We start from the raw sequence: 10,612 nt of genomic DNA, 5'->3' as shown, positions 1-10,612 counted from the left end.
ACACACTGGGGGCTGTGATTGAGGAAAGCTCAGCTGTCGAGTACAGGCAATACCTTTCTTGTGGTTAATGAAGCTTGTGGTTTGGCTAGCAGCTGCATGAAGCTGTTGGATCTTGACCTTCAGGCTGAAAAAGTCACTCAAAAGTAGAGTTGATGTACTTCTACTTTAAAGTGCCACAGTGTTCCCTGCTAACAGCACTGTGAATCACTATAAACCATCACACTCTTTAGACAGAGGTCTTGCTTGTGGTTTAGCTAGCAGCAGCTGCATGTTACTATGTATGGATGTGACCACAGGGTGAATGAGTCACCCAACAGTTGAGTATGTACTTATCCTATAAAAGTACCACAGTGGAGTTCCCCAACAACCCAGAGGTTCAGACCTCATTAGCAATAACTTCAAATGTCTTAGTTACTCGTCTGATTAATTAGCGGCCTCCATGTTCTGCATTAACTGACTGAAGAAGTTAACGTACTGCACACAGGTCTCCACACAAACCGTGTGACCGGTTGCTAAGCACCTACGCTTGTCAGCATGCAGACAGATGGGATGCCATATTTTAATGGAGAGCTCAGTCCCCTTATCCAGGCTTTATTAAGTCTCGAGTGGCAACAGAGAGGCTATTCAAGTGCTGCTCCACATGGCCCTATTGTCTTACATCTACAAATCTGTGCCCATTTCATCATCGTTTTAGCCTGATTTACATCCCTTTCGCCTTTCATTTAAATGTGACCTGCAGCGACAATACATACTTTTATCTCCCTGATAAAAAATGTATTTAAGTGATGTATTGCAGATGTAATGTATACTGTAAGGAGCAGTTACATTGACTAACAGTTGGAGAGATGCCCAGCATTTTCCAAAGCTCCACTACTATTACTTTTTATCATAATTTTATATCATTCTGTTATTTCAAACTAACAGGCACTCTTCTGTGTGATGAAATGCTCGTGTTCTTGGAATTGATTATATATTTTGAACTGATTTTCTGTCTTGTTTCCTATGGCGATGCTTATATGAGTATGCTTTCTGCTTTTCGACAACGAATAATCAGGCTTCAGACGATACAAAAGCAACACACATGATTGAATCCAAAGGTCACTTTTATTTAATTCAGTGTGAATAAATTCAATACTGTCACATAGACAGTTCTAGAGAACACACAGAGTTCTCTGAAAGGGCTAGGACACACAACACACACACACACATATCTAATGACTCTGAATTCTACACTCTACATGACCGTGTTTTGGGTAAATAATAAGGTCAAAATGAGCTCAGGTCCATAAACATTTGACCTTTTAACACTTAGTAAAAACCACTTGTCTATTCCATACAAGATAGCAGGCATTTTACTTTTCTGTGCGCTTAAATGAAACAAACAATAATGAATACTTTAAAAAATAGAAATACTGTGAAATAATACCTAATGTGTCAGCTTTAGCAGCACTAACGTTCAGTGAATAAGTCATACACACAAACACTTCTCCTCAAGTGTGCACTTAAAACACATTTCTTAATTTCATGACCACGCATCAAGGAATTCACATCTTTCCTTCAGGGATGTGTTGAAAATATCAGTCCTTTAGCACTTTCAAAAATGCTCTCTTGGCCACTTGTTTAAACAACAGTGACTTCATGATAAGTTGATAAACACCAGTAAGCAGCATTAGGCTTTCAGGAAAATCTAACGGAAAACTTGCCAACAGCAGGGCATTGTAAGAAACAAATAATGCTATTATCAGCTAATATAGCTATTAGCTAAATCCTACTAATCAGTTAATTGCTCCAGGAGTGTTTTCATTCTGTTTTATGCTCTTAATTCAGTGGGATGTTTCCCCCATAAGTAGACCCCAGACTATTAAAATTCGCAATAAAAAAAGACTGCTTCTCTGTTGAAATCTTGTGTCTCTACCTTGGGGCCCTCCCTGTTGTATAATAGTCATAAAAATAAACCATGCAAGCCATTAAATGTAATACAGACAACAGCAAAAAACTCTAAATACTTCGGTCCAGAGCCATGGAATGTAACATGAGTTTCGCTATGTGTCTTAAACTATTTACAGACACATTAACTACTCAATAAATGTTTCCCTACATTGCAAACAGTTTGTGAGGCTTAATATTTACTTAACATAATATTTTAGGTGTATTTTTGGGTGACTGTTTCTGTGATAAATGCTGTTTTCTGGTATACCTATAATACAGGCTAACGTGTCTTACAGTGTTGAAAGCTACATTGAATTATCAGGCTCCTTCTGTTTATCAGTGTATAGTTCATGTTTCAGTGTGTATATATCCACAGGTGACTCTTCTAGCTGTGACATGAGTATTGTGCTAGATATGACATCACACCCGTGGCATGTCATGCTACATAAAAAGTTTCAGTCTTTCTTGATGTGGAATAACTTCATGTGTGATAAGGAGAGTAATAACAAAGTGAAGACAGTGTTTGAATATGTGTCGCTATGACAACACAGTGAGGGTGACAGTCCCTTTGGTCCTTTTCAGGATGCCAACAGCCTCTTCGTGAGTGACACCGTCCAGGGTCTGTCCATTAACGGCCATTATCTGGTCTCCTCTCTTCAGACGGCCGTCCTCTGCCGCTGCTCCCTGAGCACACAGAAACACACTCGTGAGTAATAAACTTTTATTAACGCTTCTGATGTAAAACGGAGAAATTGCCACTTACCTTTCCAAAAACAGTTTTAACATAAATCGGTAAGTCTCCATGGGGACTGCCGTGCCCTCCGACTATACTGAACCCCAATCCATCTGGTCCTCGTCCAAGAGTGATGGTCTTATACTGAGGAGGGCTGATGGAAAGACAAGGACAGTTAGGGGCTGTTTAGTTATAATGGAATAAACACCCTCTCCCCTAATAGCTGAATATTTAAAAAAACAAGTTGAAGTATATTAATGTTGTTTCCCTATTAATTATGACATGAGGTACTATTCTTCCCAGGGCCCATATAAAAGAATGAGACAAGTGATTCATTAGCACAGCAGGCAGAGTCTTCAAAATAAAAAGTAACACAATAGAAAACATGAGGGGAAAAAAAAGCTCATTCACATCATCTATCTGTCCATCTATCTATCCATCCATCTGATGCTGTAAAATTCAAAATGTATTATTGAAGTGGGACAATCATTTTCAAAATATCCCCCGAAAAAGTGAATAAATACAGAAACTGGTACACTAACGTTCTGTGTTTCGTCTGATACGTCATACAGTCCCTTAAGCCAGGCATACACTATACGGCTAATTTTGAAGTCTTGCAGTGTACAGTGGGGCGAGAAGCCCAATCGCTGCTGCTCCTGACTGGTTGGATGATCTTCTGGCATGTTTGAAATCTTGGTCATATGACAACAATACACTTGCACAGTAAGAGCAGAGCCACGAGCTGATTCCCTGACTCCAGAGCTTTTTTTTTCCTGAATGTGCCTGCACAAACAAGCAGGCAGCGTCTAAAAGCACCATGGCAACAGCGGGCTTGCCTGTTTGATGTGTCTTCTTATGTGTTATGATTTAGCTGCTAGCCTGTTATTATTGCTGATGCTGAGTGTGTGTGTGTGTGTGTGTGTGTGTGTGAGTGTGAGAGCATTTTGCCAGTGTTTGTTTTTGAGCATTATGAGACAACTGAGAAACACATCAACGAGTTGGTGCGAGCTGACATTCTGCCACAACTTTTATACAATCCCACAGTTTACACCAGGCTTTAGACACCATAACACTACTTAAATCAGGGTAATATTCATGTTGTTGTTTCTCTATAACACTAAGGTTTATACCAGAGATCATCCTGGAAGATGCAGCTGGGTGTGAGACCTCCTGCTGCCTGCTCCTGAGAGGGACCTGTCACAGTGGTGTCACCACCTGCTACAACCTACAGGTGCATGAAAAACACAAACACATGCACAACAACACATTTTTATGGCATGTCAGACTTGCAAGATAAAGATTGAAGGACACCAGTGGTACTTCAAAGTCTGCCGGTGGTAGCACACAGATAGAGTAAAGATCAAAAGAATATGGAAGATGTTTAATTGCAGATTATCTATCTGGGTCTACACATTTATCTAATAAGAACAGAAAAGGTGAGAGATCGTGTGTGTGTGTGTGTGTGTTTGACCTGCAGCTGAATTGTGCCTGTGGCGTTCTTCAGTAGAGCGACCGCCTGTGAGTGGCTCATTCCTTCAGCTGACGTTCCACAGATACTGACGATGCGGTCACCAATCTGGAAAAATCAGAAATAAAAACAATTTAATAGGCTCGAAGGAAAGAATAACAACTTGAGACATTTCCATTTCCAAGAGAAGTTTGGAAACTTTAGATGCAGATGAGACTCTGGGTTATTTTGCACGGCTCATGATGACCTACTTTAAATAATGAATATGTTCACATAACATTTCTCTTTTCCTAAAAGCAGTATGAATATGCATCAGCACAGCAGGGACACTTTTCAAAGCTTTCCGAGATGCTTTTTCTATCATTCTAATACTTCTACTTGAAAAATGTGGGAAACTCTATGTGTTAACAGGATATGAGACGCTAAAACAGTTTGAAATATTAATTCACCACACCACTCAAAAGCAGGACTTTTCCTCTGTTCAGCTGAGTAATTTCATTATGCAGCATTCTCATCTCATCCTGGCTGAAGAGATGAAGCAGCATGAATATGCTATTCAACACTTGCCCTTATTCATCTCACTGAGCCCTTCTGTAGGCTCACTGATGTGAATGCAGGAGTGGGAGATTTATTAGCGACGCTAGCAAAAGCTATTGTCCTCCTCCAGTGTGCGTAACACAGAGATACAATTGTCATTTGACTGCGAGGGTCACGCCTGAAGGTTGCGGGCTCTTGACCTTTTGGCAGACTTGAGATTCACAAACCGTATAAAATGAGCAGGAATGACGTTGCTGCAAATAATTGAGATTCACATAAAATCCCACACAAGAATTACGGCTATGCATGTTCTTTAAAGGTTGTGGAAAGGGGGGACGTTAAGTCTCGTACCTTGAGTTTCTGCGTCTGAGCAGCCACGCCCACAGGATTCATCATGGCGATGAAGATGGGTATGTCACCCAGAGGGCTGCCCACACCGCCTGCTATACTAATGCCCAGAGAGTCATTGGGACCTTTAGTGAACTCCACCATCCGGGTGTCCTGATGCTCGGCAGCTGTAGGTGGGAGTAAAAAGACAACATGTTAGGATGGATCTACTTCAGTTTTTTTTTTTTTTTTTTAATGACGGCTTTAATCGTACAAATATTCAAAATCTGGACTCCTACTTAGTTTGTCAGCATCAGCAGGAAGGTTTCCAGAGTCTGAACACAGCTGGGAGGCCACCTTTGAGCTGCCTTGTTCACTCATCTGAAACAAAGACAAGCAGGCCAGTGTTTAATGACTATTTAATAGTTCTTTAAATACAACATTTAACTTGATGATGTAGAATTACAGTACCAGACTATTTTGAGACATCCGTCTTTCAGAGTGGAAGGGGCCTGCTTTAAACCTCCCCACTTCCATTTTTATAGGCCCATCGCAGCACTGAAACACAAAGCACATCATGTTTCATTTGACCCAAAAAGTTTCATATCATTCACACACCACACCTCCTTCCAATGGCCTGTTCTATACATATACCTTGAGCAGAGCAGCTACAGCCTCCTGAGTTGTAGATCTAACATCCTCTCCGTTGACTGACAGGATCTGATCCCCCTGCATCAGTTTTCCATCAGTGTCTGCCAAACCTCCTTTCACAATATCAGACACAAATACTCCTGTGTCGTTCCTGTTTGGAAAGATGAGATGACATCTTTTACTATCTTTCAGTCATCATTCAGATTTTTTTCTCTGCTGTGTTTGACCTTAATCTGGTCAAAGTGCTGACTTGTAATTGAGGTTATGTTATTGATCCAGCTTTTTTCCATTTTTTTTTCCAACAGACCTCTGCACTAACGTGGAAAGTTGCAGTCCAACAGCTGGTAAGATGGAATATTTAATAGCAAAAACTTGCGTTTACCCCCCCAGCTGTGACCTCGATAAATGTGTTCTCCAGCTTGAGTACTGCAAGTCGGTACAGTGAATGTTATTATTCTTTACTCTTATGGGTGCATTGGGGACACTTTTAAGAATGATCATCCACCACGGAGATGTCTACACCAACCAGAGCTGTGTGTAGTAATTTCCATGAATTGTCCCACACTTGCCCCTCACCATGCTTTAGTCTGTTTGACCAAAATGTGTGCGATGAGACTCTATTAATCAGGGATGGTTGGCAAATGACGAAAAAGTAGGGAAACAAAGAGTCAAATTTAAAAGGTGACCTTGCACCTCCATCTAATCACCTGCTAAAGCAAACAGAGATGTGATTGTACACATGCTTCGACAAATCCTCAGTCTCTGTCTTATATCCAAAAGCTCATCTCTGCTGTAATCTCTGCATATCCCAAGTGCCAATCTCCACGTGGATGAAAGTAACACAAGCAGAAGCTGTGAAGCAAAGCAACACTTTCCCTCTCCATCCCCAGTTCCACAGTCACTTGGCTGTCACAGCTCCACCACTAACTCTATGCTTGCTCTTTCCATTTTAGCCCAAGGTTTTAGAGTGTGTCTTACAACGCTGCCTTTTCCTTACACTAAGCATTTTCCTTGTTTTTCTTTCCACATGTGTGTAGAAAAACCTCTCTGACAGTGGCAAAGATTTACAGCTTTATAAAGGCTGACTTCTTCACCTAACAGTTATACACACATAGAATGAGCCATTCATATGCATGGTTTATGACATTCCTGTGTGTTATCCTAGGGGTGAGATCAATCACAACGCTGCATACACCTGACGGCAGCAGGCTGTCAGCATGTGGCCCAGCAAGCTCCCCCGCCCCCCCGTGTGCTTTAACCCATAAATGTAGCTGAAAGAATAGATGGTTGATTTTATGTGTGAGAGAATTTGCCTGTCAACGTTATAGTTGACATTCCTCATTATAGGTACATTTGAGGTAAGTAAGGGAAACACAAAGTTAAAGTGAGCTAACATGTCTAGCAGGGCATTTCAGTTATTGAGCCAAAAAGTAAGAGAAAAAAAATCACTTTGCTGAGATCATTTCATGTTTACTAAACCAATTCAACCTAAGGGTTCCAGAAGCAAGCATTCTAAAGCATTTTATATCTTAAAAAAACCTAATTATTTCTGTGGTAAGTTTTGTTTCTTTAACTTGCTATGCACTAATGAACTCTACAGGCCTTTTAATAAAGGTTACCTCTGCTCCCGTGACCTGCATCAAAAAAGAAAATTAATACATTTACTGTCACACTATGTTGTCTCTTAAAATGACAGTATTATTAAACTAACTCTGTTGATTATATCATGATACTATTCTTCACTTATTGTTGTCGTCTTGCTGCTTGACTTAATCAATTTTCAGACTTTTTTCTCATTTTTAATTCTCATTCTACTTCTATTACCATATTAGTACTACTATAAAGTACTAATAATAAAATATATTACTATAACATGCTTACTCCTTGCAAAAACCATCAAAGCCAACTTCAACGCCCTCAATGAAGAAGCAACTTTAAACTTATTCCTTGTTATGCATCCTGCTGTATACAGATAAATCTAAGGTAAGGCATTAAGCATTAGCACTAACAATACATTTCTCTCTCACCTCCTCCCCACAATGCTCAGGCCCAGGCCCTGGCCCGGCTTCTTCTGGAGCTCCACAGTGAACGAGTCCCACAGGTCTTCCTCTTTGTATTGGGCCTCGTCCCTGTAGACGGTCAGGCGGACTCTTTGCGGGGTTTGACGCAGCACGTTGATGGCCTCGTCGTGACTGGCTGCACGCAGGTCGATGCCATTCACCTGTGAGGAGAGGAAAGGAGGTAATGCAGCAATACGGCTTTGATTCTAATAAAGTAACCATTCATTCATTTAAAAGAGCAACAGAAGAAAAGAAAAACATCAGTGATATAAACAGCAAATTACTCAGATCAATTCTCATTTTGCTGCATTCTGCAAAGTAAGTAGTAAGTTTCCTGATGTCAAGTAAATGCAGCACAAGGCTATGAAAGTACAAATGTTTCTTTCTTTAAGTGCTGCTGAGATTGTTGAACACTGGATATTAATATAGAAAAGATGTCCCAATGTTTAGACATGGTAAGCGGTCATCCCACTAAGGAAGCCCAAGTGGTCAGTTAAGAGTTTGACGTCCATTTCTTTTTCTTCAACATCAAAGGAAGGAAATCGCCCATTAGCTTTAGCCATGAACATGCAGTGGAGGACTGGGAAACTGCTCTTTTCACTTTTCCTCGCCGACCCGCTTTTGTAAACACAACGGCTTGGCTCGGGGACAGAAAGGAATAGTAGAAGGCAATTAAGTCATAAGGGTGTGTGTTGGTGTGTGTGCATGCATGTGTGCCTTTCAATTCAGGTTTTCAGATTGAGCGACCATGACTAAACCTCCGAGCCACACCCCAGCCCTCCCTCTGTGACAAAGCAGGAGGTCAAAGAGAGGACAAATCCAAGTTGAGCTGCTATACTTAACTTGTCTCTTAATGTAAAACAAACTGGATTCACCCCGATGTTTACTTAACTCTGTCTTTTTACTCACTTTATTCTTCAGTGCATTGTCTCACTAAGAGCAAAGAGTTGTTTGGGTTTAAAGTGCTCAGTCAGATTAGCTTAGCCTTCATGTTAAAACTTCCCCGAGCGGCCACGTCTCACTCAGCCTCCTCTTTTATCTAGGTCATATGTGATGCTCATTGTACCGCATCGCACCGCACCTCAAGGATTTGGTCTCCTGCCCAGAGTCTGCCATCTTTGGAGGCTGCCCCTTCTTCGTATACTTCGTGGATAATGATGGCCCCCTGGAGTGAAAGAGAAAAAAAATGAGAAGAAGGAGGTGAACAGGAACTGCTGGAGATGATGATGTAAGGGCAGTAACTGTTTATGTAGAAGGAAAAAAAGGACAGTAAATCGTTGGAGAAAAAAAAAATAGAGTAACCAAGTATCCAATGTTCACATGCATTATTTGAAACGTGTGTATCTTTCTAGCTTCCACTATGTTTTCTCTGTGTTCCAGGGAGAGTGTCATTTGGGGTGCAGAGGTTACATTCCAGGGCTGGATATTGTCTGCTGCGGCCGAGGCCAGACAAAGAGCAGCTCCCTCCCAAGCCTGACTGAGCAGACAGAATGGATGGGCTGAGGAGAGGACGGCAGGAGGAGGACGGCTGTGACAACATCATTTCCTACATTCCTGAACTGCCATGACTATTTTGAACTTCTGTTATACCACCACTTAAGATTCTAAGTGGGGGGTAACTAACAGGTTACAATTAAATGTACTTTTAAAGTATATTTCCACAAAGGGATTGTAGACTGTGAAATGGCCAAATACTCTTTTTCTAAACTGTTTCATGTTTTCAAATAAATCATTCCTATTAAAACTACCTCAGGAAAATCTATTTTCTTTAAGTTTCCTACCAGCAGGGTGTCACAGCCCCCCACGATGCTCAGGCCCAGGCCTGTGCGGCCCTTTGAGATGTCGATGGTGGTCTCACACCCTGGGATGATGGGACAGGTCGCTGGGTCACAGGTCAGAGTGGAGGGCGTGGATGAGCGGCTCAAACCTAAAAGAAAAAAAGCAAAGGATATGAATTAGAATACAAAAACAAACCAATTGAGGGGCAATTTACCTCTGAAATAAAAGGTAAAACTTGCATCAACTTATTTAGATTAAAAGGTGTAAGGAGACTCACTAGTGGCTGCCTCCGCCTCTGGTTGGTTCATTGAAGTCGTGGTTGCACTAGGCATGCTGGGTAAACTGGTGAGGACGCCATCCTGGCAGGTTGACTGGGGAGAGGAGGAGGAGGAGGTCTCAAATGCAGAGAAGGTTAGCTTCAGAGGGCCTTTGGTTTTTCTCAGAAGAGAATTCACCTAAAAGACAGTAGAATTTACTAATCAGACAGAATCTCCTCATCGTTACATCATCTTCTTTTCTCTTTACATTCTCATGAGAGTTACTCAAAACTCTGCTAAGAACCCTGGACTTGAACTCTAACCTTTTCCACAGAGTAGCCGAGCACTGATTCCCCATTCACAGTTAAGAGTTTGTCCCCTGGTTTCATGCAGTCCTCCTACATGGAGTAAGTCAAACTTTGGATTAGAAATCACCTGTAAACGGTAAACAACCGTTAAATATAGTTTATGAAACTCACTTTCATTGCATGTCCTTCCACTTCACATATACTCTGAATCTCCACTCCGCTTTCTGTGTTTCCCTCCACAAAGGTGATTCCATGTCCTCCCTCATCCTGTAAAAAAAATAATCAACATGAATAGGAATTAAAACTGTGTCAACGTGTCATGCAGACAGACTCACTCATTTTGTTTATGTAGCTTTAACACGTGCTAAATAAAGGGGCTAGAGCAGCTACTGAAAACAGTCATTACTGTCTGCAATTATCCCCAGAAACAGAAATAGCCCCAGCATCAACTTCTGACCTTTTTGTTCCCTGAGAGGAGTGTTTGTGCTTCTCAGTTCATTCATGCTGCATTAATACTAACATCATGTTTAAACTTGAAAACATGATCTCTTTGGTGAGACTTC

The 10,612-nt window shown here is 41.2% G+C and overlaps 1 protein-coding gene and 1 long non-coding RNA gene across 18 annotated transcripts in view; one reads left to right on the top strand and one right to left on the bottom strand.

The window, feature by feature from the left end:
• Positions 1-1,085: 1,085 nt before the first annotated feature.
• Positions 1,086-10,612, bottom strand: part of LOC132958201 (multiple PDZ domain protein) — a 44,991-nt gene continuing 35,464 nt past the window's right edge. For 12 of the 17 annotated variants that reach the window (XM_061030881.1, XM_061030886.1, XM_061030878.1 and 9 more), the window contains 15 exons: positions 10,221-10,316; positions 10,065-10,139; positions 9,762-9,939; positions 9,487-9,632; positions 8,787-8,870; positions 7,673-7,866; positions 7,265-7,279; positions 5,649-5,796; positions 5,466-5,552; positions 5,294-5,375; positions 5,019-5,182; positions 4,134-4,238; positions 3,793-3,887; positions 2,693-2,816; positions 1,086-2,613 (listed from right to left, as the gene is read on the bottom strand). In XM_061030881.1, coding sequence (XP_060886864.1) covers positions 2,467-2,613; positions 2,693-2,816; positions 3,793-3,887; positions 4,134-4,238; positions 5,019-5,182; positions 5,294-5,375; positions 5,466-5,552; positions 5,649-5,796; positions 7,265-7,279; positions 7,673-7,866; positions 8,787-8,870; positions 9,487-9,632; positions 9,762-9,939; positions 10,065-10,139; positions 10,221-10,316 — 1,740 coding nt within the window. In that variant the 3' untranslated portion in view covers positions 1,086-2,466. The remainder of the gene's footprint in view (positions 2,614-2,692; positions 2,817-3,792; positions 3,888-4,133; positions 4,239-5,018; positions 5,183-5,293; positions 5,376-5,465; positions 5,553-5,648; positions 5,797-7,264; positions 7,280-7,672; positions 7,867-8,786; positions 8,871-9,486; positions 9,633-9,761; positions 9,940-10,064; positions 10,140-10,220; positions 10,317-10,612) is intronic. The other 5 variants (XM_061030882.1, XM_061030896.1, XM_061030887.1 and 2 more) reach the window with 4 other exon arrangements.
• LOC132958202 (uncharacterized) lies at positions 7,768-9,527 on the top strand. Its single transcript, XR_009666733.1, has 3 exons — positions 7,768-7,886; positions 8,749-8,933; positions 9,086-9,527. It is a non-coding gene; the product is annotated as an uncharacterized LOC132958202 (long non-coding RNA).

Source organism: Labrus mixtus, chromosome 23 (genome assembly GCF_963584025.1).
Source record: "Labrus mixtus chromosome 23, fLabMix1.1, whole genome shotgun sequence".
In the NCBI taxonomy this organism is placed as follows: domain Eukaryota; kingdom Metazoa; phylum Chordata; class Actinopteri; order Labriformes; family Labridae; genus Labrus; species Labrus mixtus.
This window is presented reverse-complemented; position numbering and strand designations above follow the sequence as displayed.